Below are 20,017 nucleotides of genomic sequence, written 5' to 3' on the forward strand. Positions count from 1 at the left end.
ATTAAAGAAATTTGCCTTTTCATTTCCTCTCCCACTGAAATCAGTGCTGTCTCACAGTGAAATCCTGCAGCAGACTACTCTGTCACAGGACTCTTCAGGAAGTCCATCAGCAGAATTCAAAATTAAATTTTCCAGCATTTTCAATGGCATACTAGGCCTGGTCGGACAGTATGTACCAATGCCAAATAATCCTTTTTTTTTAGGCTACCTTTTGATTTGGAAATAGCTCTGTCAAAGAATCATTTTTAAAAAATCGGTCTGCATATTCAAAGATTAATCGGTGCTATTCTGATGATTGTTATGGCAATGTTGTTACGAGTCTGGAATTTCGTCATTCATCTTTTCTGTGATGGTACTAACTGGAAAGGAGGTTGGAAGGGATTTGATATTAGTCGAGTAGAAGGGAGAAAGGCTAAACGGAGGTTAATTGATGGGCCTTGTAAATCTCATTTATGGAAGACAATGAATAAGAGCCTGGGAGATTGTTTTCTAATAGCAGAGTTTGAGGCTGATAAAGATATGCGTGAAGATTTCAGCAGTATATTTTCAGCTAGACAGATGCTGGTGATATCGAAGGGTCATTGACTGTCTTCATCTTTAGAAGGTGAGAGGTCCGAATTCATCTCCAAGTCGGGTGAGATTGTCAAAAGCCTATTTCAGATCGAATCTGTGGCTACTGTAAATTGCAGTTCAGTATTTTAAATTTTTTAAATGCCTGATGCTGCATAATAATCCATGTAAATGCACTTGATTGACAGGCCGCCTTCAGCAGTTCCTCAGTATTCTAAATGTATTAAGGTTTTGGTTATTTAGGAATGAATTATTTGAAACTCTTTGTCAGTTGACATTGCTGTCAATCTCCCTTGAATCAACTTTTCTAGCTCTTGAAAACACTTATAAACCTCAGATCTAGCATGAACCCCTTGTTTTGATTTGAATTTTAAAAATTTTTATAAATGCCTGACTAGCTTGAAGTAGCATAATATAACTGAGTTAAGTAAATAAATAGTCAATATTTAAATGAATGGTGTTTGTATTATCAGGTTGAAGCATATTTTTCATTCTTGCTTTTACAAGCACTGACCAGATGTTCTTCATCAAGTGCTATTCAACGCACATGAAATTAAAAGCTTCCTCATCACATTCCAGAATGCAATAAGCAAGATAACCTAACACTAAATTTGTAATGGAACCTCAATTTACCTACTTGCCAATTTGTCTTTTAAGGATCGTATAACTGAAGGACAGTATAAACAAAAGCAAGGACTTCAATCAAACATTGTCAAAATTATTGCAGTGTCCAGAAGAGGGCAGCTATTGTAAAATGGAGCAAGGTCAAACACTTTCACAGTACTTCTAGTTATACATACTTTAGAGCTATGCATAATGATGTACAGAAATTTTCAAAATATTACTCAAAAACATATATTCTGAACATTTTTGCATTGTATTACCATTTTTATATTACTTGGGTATAAACTACAATTGCTATTTCAGTCTTTTCTAAAATTTGTTTTCCACTATTTTAACTATTGAATAGTTAATATTTTTCAACTATTTAAACAAAAGCAAAATGGTCACCTAGTTTTAAAATTCAGCAATGTTAAATGAAGGCATTTTTATACCATACTGCATTAAAAATTGGGCAAAGTTTTAATTTGAATTAATTGTGTAAACACCAAGCCTAATTGGGCACAGTTGCCAATGGAACAGCTAGTTTTGCCAACTATTAGAAAGCAAGAATTAAAGAAAATCCGAGATAAGGGGTGGGCCATGGAAAGATTTGCTAAAATTTATATTTTTTTACATATAAAAAGAGTAAATGGGAAGACTAGCACATCGGATCTAATTCAATGATTTCAACTTGATTTACAATGAAAACAATTAGCTGTTAAGAAAAGCATGTTCATTTTGTGAGGAAATTATTTTTACACTCTGTTGTCCAAGTATTCACGTCATTGATAGCAACCGAAAGATGGGTAGCGCAAATGTTTTTATTTTGTGAAAACAAGCCAACAAATACAGAATCACTCAGTATAATCTCTGATTTTGAATCTCCAGCATGAAGGCAAAGGTATGTTTACATTTAAATTCTGAATAAGTGGTTCAGATACTTTGCCCTGTGATATGAACTTTTCAAAAATCATTTTTATTCATAATTATGAACCGAGAAATTAGTTTTGTGAACCATTGTTGGCCCTCTGCAAGAGACTGATTTGGAATTTTTTTTAAATATTTGCCCCATTCCAATTTAATTGGGGGCTGCATCTTTGAAAGTTATCTTGTGAAGGACCTTTTGAAGATTGTTCATGTAAGTAGAAGTAGGTAAGGGAAGATTTTCATCGTGTAGATGAATGCCAAAATTTTCTAATTTTTTTTGAAAAGTATTTTCTTATACATTTAAGATGTTCTATGCAGATTAAATTTTAAGGTACTGTTACTAAGTTTTCTAAAATGTTAATTGTATTTTAATGTAGATATTTTAAGGCTAACAATTTCATAATACTTTTTAATATATATATGTACAAAATACAATGCATTAACTGTACACTTATTTTTCTGTTACTATGCACACACTTGTGGCATTTGATTAGTTCCAATAATTATAGAAATATTAATACTTTAAATATTTGAAAAGCTGATTATTTTGTAAGATTATTTTCATATGTAATAAGTGCTTCAAATGTACTTTTATACCAAAATGTATTTTCCTTTCTATGCCTTTTTGGTATGTTTTATAATTATGCTGATCTTTTGGGCTACAACCCTTATTCTAGCTCCAATAAAAAGTTAAGATATTTGAATGTCTCTGAACAACTTAAAATATTGCTGTGCACTGAACAGTTAACTTAGTTTCAAAAGTATCTTTGCACAAAAGAATTGTGTTCATTATCTAGTAAACATGCACAAGTGTTTTATATTTGTGTTAAAAGCAACTTGTAACCTTAATTACTTGTCTAATATTGCTGTTAAAATATCTTGACTTCAAATGTTTGATTAATCCAGCAACAAAAAAAATATAAAATACACTCAGATACAAAAAAGACCAAAATGGACATGTGGCCAAACTGTACCTCCTACAGTGTGCCTATTTATTTTTATATGTATAAAGTGGGGATATTTGTAAAACTTTATTTGGATATATTGTGAAATGAATAAATAAATACCTGTTGTGTACAATGTCTCTAAACTTGCCCTTTTGTAGGTCATGTGTACAAATACCAAAATATTTCATTCATTTAGCATACTTAATGTGGTGGTGCTTAGGCTAAGCTCAAGATCCTACAATTTGGAATATCAGGTTTCTTTGATATTACTATTACTTCAATCAGGGGAACATCAAACACCACTTATATTCTCAGGAATGTTATCAAAAGGTCAATGGAAGTACAAGATTATACTTCTGTTTCATAGACTTTGACACAATGAAACACCAAGTCATGAAAATGCTTAAAGATATTAACAGAAAAGATCTAAGAATAATCAAGAATCTCTACTGGCAACAAAGTGCAGCCATATGAATAGACAATGAGATTGGTGAATATCAGCCAACAAACCAAGGAGTCGGGCAGGGTTGTGTTCCATCACCTGACCTGTTCTCCCTCTACAGTGAAACCCTTATGAGAACCATACAAGACCTACCTGGAGCAGGACACAAAATCAACAGCTTCTGCTATGCAGATGATAGAGAACTGATAGCAAAACAGTAAAGTAAATTTACAAAAAATTAGTGTCTACCTAGCTTAAACAAAAAGAAAACTGAGGAAGGTAAATGAGGCAAATCAAAATCCAAATGGAGGGTGGAGCAGATTTTTTTTGTTGGGTATTTCTGGAAGTGTTAATGAATTAATCAAAAAGCAAAACATTGAGTATTGAGAGACTCATTCAGAAACTCAAGGCATGGGATCTGTGGAACCTTGGCTGTGTGGATAAAAACAATTGGCTTGCAGGTAGAAAGCAGAGAATAATAGTGGAAGGAAAGTATTCTGCCTGGAAGTCAGTATTCGGGGGACCCTGCTGTTTATAATTTTTATAAATGACCTGGATGAATGGAGGCGTTAGGATGGGTCAGTAAGTTTGCAGATGACACAAAGGTTCAAGGAGTTGTGGATGTAGCTGAAGGTTGATGAAGGTTAGGGTTAGGATGGCATTAAATTGGATTAGCCTATCTCAACAGTTGGCAAAAGTCCTGGTCTAGATGGATACCTAGCAGAGTTCTATAAATCTTTATCACTTACTGATACCTATTTGGACCTGGTCTTTGCTCAATCTTCAATCAGTGGAAAGTTGCAGCAAACCTTTTATTCTTAAAGTATAAGGATCCCTTGCACTGTTCTTTTTTACAGACCAATTTCCCTTCTAAATTTTGATCCAAGATCCTGGCCGCTTGATTAGAATGTTATGCCTCAAATTATTTCTGACGATCAAACTGGATTCATTAAAGGGTGTTACTCACAATTCAATATTTGATGTCTTTTAGGTATCCCTTACTCTCCCATAGTCTCATCCTCTTGAGTGTTTTATCTCTCTAGATGCTGAAAAGATAGTGGAATGGGAATATTTATTTTGTGTACTAGAAAAATTTAATCTAAGTTCTCAATTTATTAATTAGACTAAATTGATATATCTTTCCCCAACAACAATTTTCTTTAATTCAATTAAATCCAAACTCTTCGGTCACTTTTCGGCAATCAGCAGGGATCTCTGGAATCTCTCAAGCTGGAAATAATCAAGGTGTGTCTCTCTCTGATGATCTTCTGCTATACATATCCAGTTCCGACCATTCGATCCCACATATTTTGCTGCTACTTAGTCAATTTGTAAGTTTTCAGGCAATTTAAACCTGAAGAAGAGTGAAATATTCATTTTGAACTCTTCCTGTCCCTTTTTAAAAATTGTTAAAATTTATTTAACCATCTAGCCATTACTATTACTAAAATGTTTAATAATTTTTTAAGGAAAATTTCCTCACCTTACTGAATCATGTTAAGAGGTCCCTATCTCAATGGTCTATTCTTTCAATGACTTTAATACTTTACCTAAATTCTTTTTTGATTCATTAGATTCTCATCTCTTTGGGGGGGTGGGGGTAAGAGAGGAAAACAAGCATCCCCTCCCCTCAAAAATGTTTCTTCAAAATACTAAAATAAATGGAGGTTTGGCATTACCTAATTTTAGATGTTATTACTGAGCAGCTCAGTGGGTAGCAACCTCCTTTGAAGAAGACCGCAGAGCCCACCTCACTGACAAAAGACAAGAGGTAAAACCCAACACCCAATCCCAACCAACCAATTTTCCCCTGCAATAGCTGCAACCGTGCCTGCCTGTCTCGCATCGGACTTGTCAGTCACCAAGGAGCCTGCAGCAGACCCCTCCATAAATCTTTGTATGCGAAGCCAAGCCAAAGAAGAAGAAAAGAATATTAGATCTATTACTGTTTTCATTCATCATAATGAATACTAAAGGTCATCAAGATGGATTGACCTAGAGATTCTCTCCTTTTGATACTTGGAGCACCTTTGCCTTTCTTGCCTTCCAAGTTAACTGATAATTGTGTTGTCAGACACTTTGAGAATTTGGTTTCAATTTAAAAAAAAAACATTTTGGTTACCATAGGTTTTTATTGATTATCCCAATTCTATGTAACTCCTTTTCCTATCTTTGGTCCAATATATTGATTATACTGAATGGCTAAGCTTGGGTATCCAATCTTTTCTAGATCTATATATTTACCAAAACTTGGCTTCTTTTGAACAAGTTAAAATACTGTAACATGACTTTTTTCATTATTTATAGATTAGGATCTTAAATTCTTTAACGTCCCCAGAACTTGGATCTTAATGTTATTTGGGAAATATATAATTTTAAACCTAATCATAAAGAATTGTTTTCTACCCTTTAAGAATTATTTTTAAGATGTAGGGATAGTTCCCTGGGTGGCATTAAGAAAATATGGGAATAAGACTTTCAGCATCCATTCACCAAAACTACATGGGATTCCACTTTGAAATGTGTTCACTCATCTTCTCTTTGTGCAAGACATTCTTTAATTCAATTGAAAGTAAGGTTTGGTGAGCTAAATTTTATCCTAATATCTCCTCTAAATGTGATAAATGCATAACTAAGGGAGATGTGTTGTATCATATATTTTGGCCATGTTCTCTCATTAATTTTTGGCAAGGGCTATTGAATTAAAGAATGTCTAGCACAAAGTGAAAACTTGGAAGGCAAGAAAGGCAAAGGTGCTCCAAGTATCAAAAGGAGAGAATCTCTAGGTCAATCCATCTTGATGACCTTTAGTATTCATTATGATGAATGAAAATAGTAATAGATCTAATATTGTTAGCTCATAATATTAATGACTCAGCCCTTTCATTGCTATTTTTGGGGTGAATGGGGCCAATATATAAAAAAAATATAGAAGATAGGAGCAGGAGTAGATCATTCGACCCTTCGAGCCTGCTCCGCCATTCAACGAGATCATGGCTGATCTTAAAGTTCAGTACCCCGTCCCCACCTTCCCTCCGTAACCTTTAATTCCCTTATACTGAAGAAATATATCTAATTCCCTCTTAAATATATTTAATGAACCTGCCTCTACTGCCCTCTGTGGCAATGAATTCCACAGATTCACCACCCTCTGGGTAAAGAAATTCCTCCTCATCTCGGTCCTAAATGGTTTGCCTATTATCCTCAAACCATGGCCCAAGGTTCTGGATTTTCCCATCATTGGAAACATCCCATCTGCATCCATTCTGTCCAGTCCTGCCAGAATTTTATGTCTCTATGAGATCCCCTCTCAATCTTCTAAACTCCAGCGTGTACAATCCCAATTTGTGCAATCTTTCCTCATAAGTCATTCCTGCCGTTCCAGGTATCAGCCTGGTGAATCGCCTCTGCACTCCCTCCATTGCAAGAACATTCTTCCTTAGATAAGGTGACCAAAACTGCACACAATACTCCAGGTGGGGTCTCACCAAGGCCCTGTACAGCTGCAGTAAGGTATTCTTGTTCCTATACTCAAACCCTCTTGATATGAAGGCCGACATACCATTTGCCTTTTTAACTGCCTGCTGTACCTGCATGCTCCCCTTCAGAGACTGGTGTACAAGTACCCCTAGGTCTCTCTGCACTTCCCCATCTTTTAATCTATTGCCATTCAAATAGTAATCTGCCCTCCAGTTTGTATTACCAAAGTGGATAACCTCACATTTATCCACATTGTAGTGCATTTGCCATGTATCTGCCCAGTCCCTCAATTTATCCAAGTCACACTGGAGCTTCCTGACCCCCTCTTCCGTACACACGACCCCTCCTAGCTTAGTGTCATCTGCAAATTTGGAGATATTACATCCAATCCCCTCATCCAGATCATTAATGTAAATTGTGAACAGCTGGGGTCCCAGTACAGATCCCTGTGGCACCCCACTGGTCACCGCCTGCCACTCAGAAAATGAGCCATTTATCCCAACTCTGTCTTCTACCTGCCAGCCAGTTCTCAATCCACATCAATACTTTGCCCCCAATCCCATGAGCCTTGATTTTGGAAGCCAGTCATTTATGCGGGACCTTATCGAAGGCCTTTTGGAAGTCCAGGTACACCACATCCACTGGCTCTCCCCCATCTATTTTACCTGTCACCATCTCAAAGAATTCCAATAGATTTGTCAAGCACGATTTACCTTTTGTAAATCCATGTTGACTCCGTCCGATCCCTTCTCTGCTAGTCATATGCTCCGCTATTACATCCTTAATAATGAACTCCATCATTTTGCCCACTACTGATGTAAGGCTCACCGGCCGATAATTCCCTGCTTTTTCTCTACCCCCCTTTTTAAATAGTGGGGTAACATTAGCTACCCTCCAATCCATGGGTACTGATCCTGAGTCTATCGAGTTCTGGAAAATAATTCTTAAAGCATCTGCTATCTGAATGGCCACTTCCTTGAGTACCCTAGGATGTAGATTATCAGGCCCTTGGGATTTATCTGCCTTCAATCCCATCAATTTCCCCAAGACCATGTCCTTAGAGATACTGATTTCTTTCAGTTCCTCCCTTGCATTAGTCTCTATGTTTCCCAACATCCTTGGGAGGATATTTGTATCCTCTCTTGTTAAAACAGAACTAAAGTAAGAATTTAATTGGTCTGCCATTTCCTTATTCCCCATTATATATTCCCCTGATTCTGACTGCAAAGGACCTACTCTGGATTTCACCAATCTTTTCCTCTTGACATATTTATAAAAGCTTTTGCAGTCGGTTTTTATATTTGCCGCAAGCTTACTTTCGTAATTTATTTTTGCTCTTTTGATTAATCCCTTTGTCCTCCTTTGGTGCATCTTGAACTGCTCCCAGTCTTCGGTTGTGGTACTTTTTTTGGCCAATTGATATGCTCTCTCTTTGGACCCAATGCTGTCTCTAATTTCCCTTGTTATCCACGGTTGAGTCACCTTTTTTGGTTTATTTTTATGCCAAACCGGTATAAACGATTTTTGCAATTTCTCCATTAGATCTGTGAATGCTTTCCTTTGTCTATCCACAGTCAACTCCCCCATAAACACCACCCAATCAATCTTACTCAACTCCCGTCTCATACCATCATAATTCCCTTTATTTAAATTCAGGACCTTAGTCTCGGTTTTAATTTCATCACTCTCCATGTCGAGTGAGAATTCGATCATATTGAGATCGCTCCTACCCAAAGGGCCTCGCACAACAAGATTGCTGATTAGCCCCTTATCATTGCATAATACCCAATCTAAAATGGCCTGCTCCCAAGTTGGTTCCTCGACATATTGGTCTAGATAACCGTCCCGTAAACATTCAAGGAATTCCTCCTCCTCTGTATTTTTACCAATTTGACTAGACTAGTCCAATCTATATGCAAATTAAAGTCTCCCATGATGACAGCTGTTCCCTTAATGCACACTTTTCTAATTTCTCTTTTAATGCCTTCCCTCACCTCTACACTACTATTTGGAGGCCTATATACCACCCCCACTAACATTTTCCGCCCCTTGCTATTCCTCAGTTCTACCCATATAGATTCCGCATCTTCTGAGTTAATATCCTTCCTGTCAATCGTGTCGGTCCTTTCTCTCACCATCAATACTATTCTTTCTTGCCGATCCCTCCTAAATATCGTATACCCCGGGATGTTGTTCCCAGGCTTGCCCACCTTGCAGCCATGTTTCTGTAATCCTAATCAAATCATATTTGTTTATCTCAATTTCCAGAGCTAATTCATCTACCTTGATCCGAATGCTTCTTGCATTAAGATATAAAGCCTTCAGATTTGCTTTTTTCACCCTCCTTGCTCTTTCTGATTTTTTACTTTCGCTGCCTAACCTAACTTTTCCTGTTTTATCTTTTCTGTCCTTTGCCCTATCATACAGGTTCCCACCCCCCTGCCAAATTAGTTTAAACCGCACCCGACGGCTGTACCAAACCTAGCTGCCAATATATTGACCCCTTTTGGGTTTAGGTGTAACCATCCTTCTTGTAGAGGTCATGCCTTCCCCAAAAGAGATCCCAATGATCCAAGACCAAAACCCTGTCCTTTACACCAGCCCCTCAGCCACACATTCATTTTTCTTAACCTTCCATTTTTGTCCTCAGTTGCACTTGGCACAGGTAGCAAACCAGAGATCACCACCCTGGCTGTCCTATTTCTTAGTTTCTGTCCTAGCTCTCTGTAATCCTTTTTCAGTACTTCCTCCTTTTTATCTATGTCATTGGTACCCACATGTACCAAGACATCAGGCTGTTCGCCTTCCCCTTTTAGAATACCCTGCACCCGATTTGAGATATCCCGCACCTTTGCACCAGGGAGGCAGCACACCATGCGGGCATACCTATCTGGCTCACAGAATCTCCTGTCTGTATTTCTGACAATGGAGTCCCCAATGACCACTGCATTCCTCATTACCTTTTGGTCCACCATGCCAGGCTCAGTGCCAGCGACCTGGTCACTGCTGCCAGCTTCTGTCAGGTCATCTCCCTCAACAGCATCCAACAAAATTTAATACAGACTTTTTCACATTGTGGCTTTTGCTTCCCTCGTTGCTAGAAGGGCCATTTTGCTGGGATGAAAAGATGCTGTCCCTCCCACTCGTACTCAATGGTTGTCAGATGTGATGGCGTGTCTGTTGCTAGAAAAAAATAGGGCTACTACAGCAGTGGATCTTAAATATCTTTCTCTTTGGGGTCCTTGATTACTTTCAAAATGTGTAATTATTCATTTTTTTAAACAACCCCCTTAGTTATTATTACTAGGGAGCTCTTTAACTTGACCAGCAACCCCTTGTAGGGTGGAGTTAGATTATTATTACGAGTGAGCTCTTTAACTTGGCCAGCAGCCCCTCGTAGGGTGGAGTTAAATTATTAGTTTAGGAATGTTTTTCTTTTTTCCATTTAATAACATGGATTCATATGTACCTTATTCTTGGTTATTTGAAACGTGTAATGATATTATTTTACTTTATTATTAATAACCATATATACCTATCTATTTTGTATATGTTAAAACCAATATAAAGATTGAAAAAGAGGATGCTATTAACTTTGACCTCTCTGGAATCTGTTAGCCCCTCCACACTTCTGCTTTCTGATTAAAAGCATGAAGAATAACTAGTTCTCTTGATCAAGTTGGAAGACTTAAGTAATTGCCACAATGAGAGTTATTGCCCTTGATGTGATAAAAGATAAGTGATCCAGTCAAGTTTGTTATCTGATTGTACAATACAACCTGATAAAACAGTATTCTCTGGTACTCTGTGCAAAACATTAAGGCACATGACCAGACATAACTCTCATACAGGCCAAAAAATAAATATGAAGAACAAGTATTGCTTCTATATAAAGTTTCATGAATGTGAGAGTCTTGTAGGGTTAGGGTGAGCACTTGCTTTGGTCGTTCAGCAATCTCACTGCCTGTGGGAAGAAGCTGTTCCTCAGCTTGGTGGTACTGACTCTGAGACTCCTGTACCTCTTCCCTGACGGGAACAGCTGAAAAATGCCATGTATAGGGTGCAAGGACTCCTCAATGATTTTGTGTGCCTTCTTCTGATAATGATCCTGGTAGATCATATTGATAGGGAGGGGTTGAGGGAGAGAGACTCTAGTGATCTCTACCACTCTTATGGTCTGGTAGATTGACCTCTGATCTATTTTTCTGCAGAAACAGTATCACTCATACTGATGCAGCCGGTCAGGATGCTCTTGATAAGTCTCGTATAGAGGGTTGACATAATGGTGGCTGGTAGCCTCGCCCACTTCAGTCTTCTCAGGAAGTGCAGTTGCTGTTGTGCCTTCCTGACAAGTGAGATGTTGAGTGCCCTCAGTAGGTCACTAGTTAAGTGAACTTTGGTGCCCTCCACTCTCTCAACTACAGAGTTGTTCCTGACCCTCTTGAAGTCCATAATCATCTCCTTCATGTTATCCGCATTGAGACTCTAGTTGTTGCACTTGCACCAATCCACGAGATTTTCCACCGCTTCTCTATTGCTGGTGATGGACTGTGAAGAGAGTCGCTCAGCTGATCTGAACAGATTCAGTCTGGAGATCGCAAAACCAAGTGATAAATAAAAAGCAATGAAGCTCCTAGGTTGGGACAAACATAGACTTATTAGTTCCAAATCCCCAAAACAGTCATAGCTTTTAAAAAAAAGAAAGTAAGAGCTGTAAAATATATTTCCTAACTGGCAATTTTCATAAGAACTATTGAGCTCTTCTGTTTTTGTTGCATTCTATTATTTTCTAATTCCAAAGTTTTATTTATATTAAGGTATGTTAGCCATAACTCATCGTCATTTGTTTGTTATGTAAAGCATATAATGTATGTGCTAGGATATTAGAATTGTTTTGCAGTCTCCAGGTTAAATCTGTTCAGATAGACCAGGTGTCAGTGAGTCTCTCTAACTGCACAGTCCTTAATTAGGGAAGGACAATGGCTTCAGAGCAGATTATTATGACAGGAAATGTTGGTCACAATGAGGCATATGTTGACCTATGAAGCTTGTCACTAACAGTTGTCTGGAATTTGTGATTGAGTCCAACATCATTACAACAATGAATCAAATTGGACAACAAAATCAGAAAATTGCACTTACGGGAAAGCCAGAAGCTGCAACAAATGATTCACTGCTTTTTTTTTAAATGTCAAACATTATTTTGCCTCTTTTTATCATAATCTGCGCAAACTGAAAATAACTTTAGGTACTTAACAATGTTTAGGACAGAACAGCAGAGGAACAGGCCCTTCAGCCCACAATGTTGGTGCTGAGCATGATGCCAAGTTAAACTAAATGTCTTCCGCCTGCATGCAATCCAAATCCCCCTCGTCCCTGCAGATTCATCCTAAAAGCCTCTTGAATGTAACTATTTTATCTGCTTCCAACACTACCCCTGACAGTCCATTGCAAGTACCTACTCCTCCCTGCACAAACAAAATCTTGCCTTGCACATCTTTAAATTTTCCCCCTTTCCCCTTAAGCACACACCCACTAGTATTTGGCATATTTACCATGGGGGAAAGATTTTGCCTGTCTATCTTATCAATACTTCTCAAATTTCTACCAAGTTCCCATCAAACTAAATCAGTCCCAAGTAAAATACGAAAATCTGCAGATACTGTGGTTGAAGTCAATATCTAATGATGGAGGAAATCAGCAGGTCAAGTAGTGTTCTTTATATAGCAAAAGAAAAATACATAACTGATGTTTTGGGCTTGATCCCTTCATCAAGGTATGGGAAAATGTCAGCCAGCATCCAAACAAAAGAGTGGAGGGGGGTGATAACAAAGGCAGAAGGTGATAGGTGGAGAAGGGAGGGAGGGAGAGGGTAGCAGTGATCAAGGGGAGGAGGAATGGCTAGGGGATGGGAGGGAGGAGAACTGGGGAGGGGGAAGAGGTGAGAAGGTTAGCACAGTGGTTCTCAACTTTTTTCTTTCCATATTTACCTTAAGTAATATGTGATTAGTAAAAGATTGCTTAAGGTGGGATGTGGGTGAGAAGGGAAGGTTAAGAATCACTGCTCTAGACCCAATTGTTACTGAAATATTTTGCTTGAGAAAAATTGTCATTGGCCCATTTCCTTTGGCGTTCTGAAACCGTGCACATAACGAGTCATTTCGGGATGATTAAAACAGTGGTTTTCAAACTTTTTCTTTCCACTCACATACCACCTTAAGCAATCCCTTACTAATCACAGCATTGATGGCATAGGGATTACTTAGTGGTATGTGAGTGGAAAGAGAAAGGTTGAGAACCACTGGGTTAGCAGGAACCGGAAAAGTCGATGTTAAAGCTATCTGGCTGGAGAGTGCCCAGACGGAAAATCAGGTGGTGGTCCTCCAATTTGCGGGTGGTCTTGGTGTCCATAAGGCCACGGACTGACGCGAGTGTGCCATAAATGAAATGTTTGGCTACTGAAAGGTCACTCACTGGTGATCTCCCATTCTACGCCCAATCTCTCCGACGTAGGGAAGGCCACAAAGGGAGCACCAGATGCAGTAAATCAGTCCTGCCGATACACAAGTGAAATGTTGCTTCACTTTAAAGGCTTGTTTGGGGCCCCCGGATCAAGGTAAGGGAGGAGGTATGGGCGCAAGTGTGGCACCTTCTGCGACCACAGGGAATGGTGCTGGGTGGGGGGGTGATTGGTGTGTCGGGATGAGTGCACGAGGGAGTGGTCACGAGGGAAGGCAGAGAGGGGAAGATATGTCTGGTAGTGGGATCCTGTTATAAGTGTTGGAAATTCTTGAGGATAATGAGTTGGATACTGAGTCTGGTGGGGTGATAGGTAGGATAAAAGGGACTCTTGCATTTGGGGGCTGGAGAGGGTGACAGGGCAGATGACAGGGAAATGGACAAGATGCGATTGGGGGCTGAGTTAATGGTGGTAGAGGGGTTGCCATGTTTGTGGAAGAAAGTAGACATTTTGGAAGACCTCATCTTGGGAACAGATTCGGTGGAGATGGAAAAATTGAGAGAAGGCAATAGAATCCTTGCAGGGGACTGGGGTGAGGAAGTGTAGTCAAGGTAGTTGTGAGAGTTAGTGGGTTTGTATCGGGGTGGAAATTGGCTGATGTGCTGTGGTGGTGTCATGTGGGAGGGGTAGATAGGAGAAGGTATCTGAGAGGTGTCATCTGGCTTCAGCAAGGCAGAAGTCAGTGTGCCAGACCACAACAGCAGCACCCTTATATGGGGGTCTGATGGTGAGTTCAGGATTGTAGTGGAGGGTAGAGTGTTTGGAGGAAGTAAGATTAAAATATGAGAGGGGAGTGCTGAGGTTGAGGTGGTTGATGTCTCATCAGCGGTTGAAGATCAAAAGTTACAGAGTGGGCAGCTGACCAGGATGAGCTGTTCAGGAGGGGGAAGAAAGCTTAAAGCAGGAGAAGGAGTCTTGGGTGGGGGGGGGGGGTGGAGTGTTACAGTCATAGAAATGAGTTAGAAGCAATGGCATCATGGCGTGCACATAACTCATTAAGGTATGGGCAGAGGGGGTCGAAGGTGAGGCCTCCGCAGAGGACCGAGCACTCCGTCTCAGAGAGGGGAACGTCAGAGGGGATAGTAAAGACGAAGCAGAGGTCAGAGTGGGAATTGGTGTTGAGGGTATTGGGAGGATTTGGAGGATTGGGGAGGTCAGAGGGTGGAGGGAGGAGGTTGTGGGGGTAGGGGAGTTGGAAGGGGAGGTGGGGAGTAGGAGAAAGCTTGTCAAAGCTCTCCTTGAAGCTTATAGCCTCTACCATGAAATATGTTGAAAATTGTACACTGCTTAGTCATTCTGTCACCAGTTGTCTGATTCTCCTATTTGCCATCAGCCATTCTCAGTCAAGTTTAGTTAGTTTCTCCTGTACTTATACCAACTACACAAAAAAAACTTGTTGCATGAGGTGAAAAGAAAACGAGGCTTTTACTTAAATGTTCTGTGGCCCCCAGTGGGGGCTGTAAGTCCCCATTGAGAATGGCTGATCTACATTATTTTACATCTGACAAATAACCTTAGGAAGTGGGAGGGAGCTGCAACATGCTGGAAGAAAGCTACAGTAGAGTGATGAAACAACAGCATTCCCTGCTGCATCATTACCCAACCAGTTCTCACAACATCTACCCCAAAGTGTCCCAAAGCCAGAACTTGTTTATTTACCAATCTAAAATGCTGTCGTGGTGTCTTTAATGTTAGAAAGATCACTTGATTCTCCGCCTGAACTATGTGCCAGTGCAGAGCTGGGTGGATGTGACATTTTATGAATAAAATTTTGCAGAGATGTGCAAATTCAATCTGAGGCAGACGTCCTGGTCATTAAGGTGAGCTGTCCCCTTAAAGGTTACAATCAGATTGGTCAGGGTTTTAGATTAAGGGCAAGTTATTTGTTTGTGAAGTTTTTTTCTCCTTGCACTTACTCCATTTGGATTGTTCCAATGACCAACCTTCTCCCTTGTATCCTTTGTAAAATTAATCTTATCCAGAATTCTGTTTTGCTTTTATGGGGACGGTGAGTGACAGCACAGTGCAACTGTTTGGGCCAGAATCCTGTCCACCCACAATGACCAGGGAGTGCCTGGAATGGCAGGGAGCTGGTATGAGTGAAGGTGATTTGTCCATCTTGTTAAAATGCTGGGAATCTACTTTGACTAATGATTAATCTTGTAACTTGGGTTTTTCAATGTTTTCTGTGAAAATTTAAATCCAAAATAGCACCTGAAAGTGGCAACGATTTTGCGATGACTGGATAGCATGCAAAACCAGGATTTTCACTGTATCTCACTGCACAGGTGGGTGGCAAAGTTAGCGTAGGTAATTATGTAATGGTATTACAGCACCAGTGACCTGGGTTCCAATCCAGACTGAGTGTAAGGAGTTTGTACATTCTCCTCATGACCTGCGTGGCCTCCGAATGCTTCAGTTTCCACCCACCCTCCAAAATGTACAGGGGTTGTAGGTTAATTTAGTAAAAGCACAAATACTGGAGGACCTCTGCAGGTCTCAGTGTCCCTAGGAGGTAAAGAGACATAACCAACATTTTGGGCCTGACCCCCTTCTTCAAGAAACCCACCCAGACATGGAGAGAACATACAAATTCCTTACAGACATGCCAGTCTCAAACCCAGGTCACCGGTGGTGTAATAGCCAACTGCTATGCTAACCAGTCCACCCATTTTGTAACAGCCACAGAGCTTTTGGGCCATTATCAAAGGCACAAATTTAATCTTGAGTGACCATGATAATGAAAAGCTATCGGTGCTGGTAGAGCAGCTGTAACAGCAGAACTGCGGCTGGTGCAGGCCCGGAGGAATGAGGGTACAGTCCTAATGCTGATGGCTTCATACAAGCTTTAAATGGTCTGTAAGAGGAGCTGAAGGTGGGGTTTTTAAAATAATTCTCCAAGCAAGGTCTGAGCCCTAGATGGCGACACTTGTGCTGGGCAGCATACCACAAGGGGTTGCAGATTCCAGGGGAGCAGCAGATCAGTGCAGGGTGCCAGAAACGGAGAGAACACCAACCCCATTGAGACGGAGAAGCAGGGGAAAGGTGAGCACCACAACGAACCAGCAGCAGCTGAGGGACTCGCACAGGCTGTGGGCGGATAGTAGCTTGTGGTCTAAGGACTCACACAGGTTATGAGCTGCTGGAGACAGGCTCATGGTAACCTGGTATCAGAGTCAGGATTCAGGAGGGTGCTGAGGACAAGAAGGGCTAGCGAAGGGTCTTGGGCTCTGAAGGATTCCTGATTGTATCGGTGGTTTGGATCTGGGCTCGGGTTGCTAATGGTCTGTGCGGCTGCAGAGGCTGTGAGAGTGCTGGAAGCAAATCCATGGACACTCAGTGCCTTGAAGGGACTCTCTTTTGCTTCTCTTTTTTTTAAATTTTTAATTTTTCACACCATAAATCACGTTAGCCATGATATACACTTTTTCTTTTTCACACATATACAGTGACTTTTTCTCCCCCCCCCCCCTCATCCATTTTAGGTATACAATCTAGGTTGCATTAAGCCAGTCAGACAATGTTGTCATTCAACAAAAATACACCAGAAATTCTACTGAGTCCATTCTTTTCTTTTCTTCTCCTTCCATCAACTTAGGTAATGTTTGTTCCCGGTAGGTTTTCGCTATTGTATTTAATGTAAGGCTCCCATACTTGTTCGAATATTTCAATATTATTTCTTAAACTATATGTTATTTTTTCTAATGGAATACATTTATTCATTTCTATATACCATTGTTGTATTTTCAGATTATCTTCCAATTTCCAGGTTGACATAATACATTTTTTTGCTACGGCGGGGGCCCAGGCATTCCTCATGGCAAGTCTTTGTTTGCCTTACAGCAGATAAAGTTTGAAGGACCTGGGAGTGCAGGATACCCTGAAGGTAAACTTGCATGTGGAGACAATGTTGAAGAAGGCAAGAGCAATGCTGGCCTTTATTTCAAGTGGATAGAATATAAGAGCAGGGGTGTGAATTTTGAGGCTTTATGAGGTACTAATGTGACCTCAATGGGAGAATTGTGAGCAAATCTGTGCTTCTTATTTAAGAAACAATGTGCTGACAATTAGAGAGAGTTCAGAGGATGATTCCAGGAATGAAAGGGCTATCATGAGGAATGTTTGACAGCTCTTGCCCTGTACTTGTTGGAATTTAGGAGAATGAGGGGGGATCCTATTTAAACATTTCAGATGTTGAAAGTCATGGAGAGAGGAGGTGTAGAAAAGTTGATTCCATTGGTAGGAGAGTCAAGGACCAGGGCACAACTTCAGGATTGGAGGCCATCCACTTAGTACGGAAATGCAGAGGAATTTCTTGACCTCGAGGGTGGTAAATCTGTGGAGTTTGTTTTTAAATTTTAAATGTAGACATACAACGTGATAGCAGGCCATTTCGGCTCGGGAGTCTGTGCCGCCCAATTACCCTACAATCCCGCTACATTTCGAACAGTGGGAGGAAACCAAGAGTCCCCGGGGAAAACCCACGCTAACACAGGGAGAATCTATAAACTCTTTATAGTGCAGGATTTGAACCCCCGGTCCTGATCACTGGTGGCACTGTAATGGTGTAACTGCTATGCCAACCATGCAGCAGGTGGTTGTGGAGGCCAAGTCATTGGGTGTATTTAAGGGAGAGATTTGTAGGCTCTCGATTAGACAGGTCATCCAAGGTTATGGGGAGAAGGCCGGGCAGTGGGACTGAGTGGGGAACTGGATCAGCTCATGGTTGAATGGTGGGGCTGACTCAATGGGCTGAATAGCCTATATCTGCCCCTATGTTCATGTATATTACATTTTTAATTTATTATTACTTAACAATAAAATGAACCTTTGAACCTTTTGTTTTGGAACTGGCCTGTAGCCTTTGGCAATGATCAACTTCAAACCAAAACACAATCTACTGGAGGGATATTTGATTATTGAATTTTTCAATGTCAGATAAGGTCCCCTGCCAATCCATTTCCTTCCTTCCCTATTCCCCTTCCCACCCACCCCCACCCCCATTTGTCCCCCTCCAGAGGACCATAAGATATAGGAGCACAGGTGGGCCATTTGGCCCATCGCATCCCCTCTGCAATTCCAACATGAGCTGATCCATCCTCCCACTCAGCCCCACTCCCCTGCTTTCTCCCCATGATCTTTGATACCCTGACTATTCAGATACTTAACAAACACTGTCTTAAATACTCCCAATGACCTGGCCTCCACAGCTGCCGGTGGTAGCAAATTCCAGAGGTTCACTACAATCTGGGTAAAGAAATTCTTCCCACATTATTCCACCCAGCCCTTCCCCATTCTGTTCTGGTTCCATGCTTTGCAACCCACATTTTGCCACTAAGATCCCCTTCTAGTCCAATCTGTCCTTCACCTCTCCCCTAATAGTTTCTATTGTATCACCATTATTTCTCTCCTTCCTGCTCAGATTACAGCAATGGTTGCCTTTGTTTCCAATTCTCGCTCTCCACCAGCTTCACCCTGTGTGGCTCCCCTTCCTCCACCTCACGCCTGTTTTTCCTTGAGCCTCACTATCCCTTTGTCTGGAGCCTGCCATCAACTAACTCCACCTTCCAACTTCAATCTTCACCTTCCTCATCCCTCTGCCATCCTTTACCCGAGTACAGTTCACCAATTCCCCAATTGGCCCCACCTTCCCACCTCATCTTCATTAGACTAGCCATTCTCCCCTCTCCACTCGCAGTCTTGAAGAAGGGTTCTGAATCAAAATGGCCATCCACTTTCTCCCATTGATGCTGCATGGCCCACTAAGCTCCTCCAGCCGATTGTTTTGCTTGTACCTGATTCCTGGACCTGCAATCTCCTGCTAATTTAGGAGTTCTGTGGGCACCCACCCTTGGCCCTCTTTACTTTTCTCTTCTGTCTGCTGGCCACAGTGACATGCTCCAAGAACCACGTCCTTGAAGCCCATCACACAGGCTGGCACCTCCCCTCATTGTAAATGGGACATATTGGAGGACTCGGATGTTGATTTGTGGAAAACCATTGTGTTTTATAAGGTAATTCATCTCAAGGTTCCCTGGGCTTTTATTCAACCAATTCACTGTCAGAAGAGCCAGAGAGAGGGTGAGACAAAGGGCTAAGAAGCTCAGCAATAATAACTCAGCATCACTCAACCAACAAAGGCATTCTGAATTTGAATTAATTGATATTGGGATCGCATCATGGCTAAGAAGCAATAATAAACTTTTATAAATATTGTTCACTATCCATGTTCTTTCTTTGGCTTGGCTTCGCGGACGAAGATTTATGGAGGGGGTAAAAGTCCACGTCAGCTGCAGGCTCGTTTGTGGCTGACAAGTCCGATGCGGGACAGGCAGACACGGTTGCAGGGGAAAATTGGTTGGTTGGGGTTGGGTGTTGGGTTTTTCCTCCTTTGCCATGTATCGTTTTAAAAAAAGTCATTTCATCATTATGACCTTTCACTAATACAGAAAATGTTTAATTCCAGTTAGAAAATATAAACACTTTGATGTAAATTCTTTGTCCATTTTAAAAAACAAGTAAATGGAC

The 20,017-nt window shown here is 40.7% G+C and overlaps 1 protein-coding gene across 3 annotated transcripts in view; it reads left to right on the plus strand.

The window, feature by feature from the left end:
- The window catches only part of LOC138758119 (inactive ubiquitin carboxyl-terminal hydrolase 53-like), a 97,709-nt gene extending 94,529 nt beyond the window's left edge, over positions 1 to 3,180 (plus strand). For all 3 annotated transcript variants that reach the window (XR_011354153.1, XR_011354154.1, XM_069926604.1), the window contains one exon: positions 1,228 to 3,180. Coding sequence is in view for 1 of the 3 variants with exons in the window: in XM_069926604.1 (XP_069782705.1) it covers positions 1,228 to 1,241 (14 nt within the window). In the remaining 2 variants the exon portion in view is untranslated. The remainder of the gene's footprint in view (positions 1 to 1,227) is intronic.
- Positions 3,181 to 20,017: the final 16,837 nt, after the last annotated feature.

The sequence above is a fragment of the Narcine bancroftii genome, chromosome 3 (assembly GCF_036971445.1).
Source record: "Narcine bancroftii isolate sNarBan1 chromosome 3, sNarBan1.hap1, whole genome shotgun sequence".
In the NCBI taxonomy this organism is placed as follows: Eukaryota; Metazoa; Chordata; class Chondrichthyes; order Torpediniformes; family Narcinidae; genus Narcine; species Narcine bancroftii.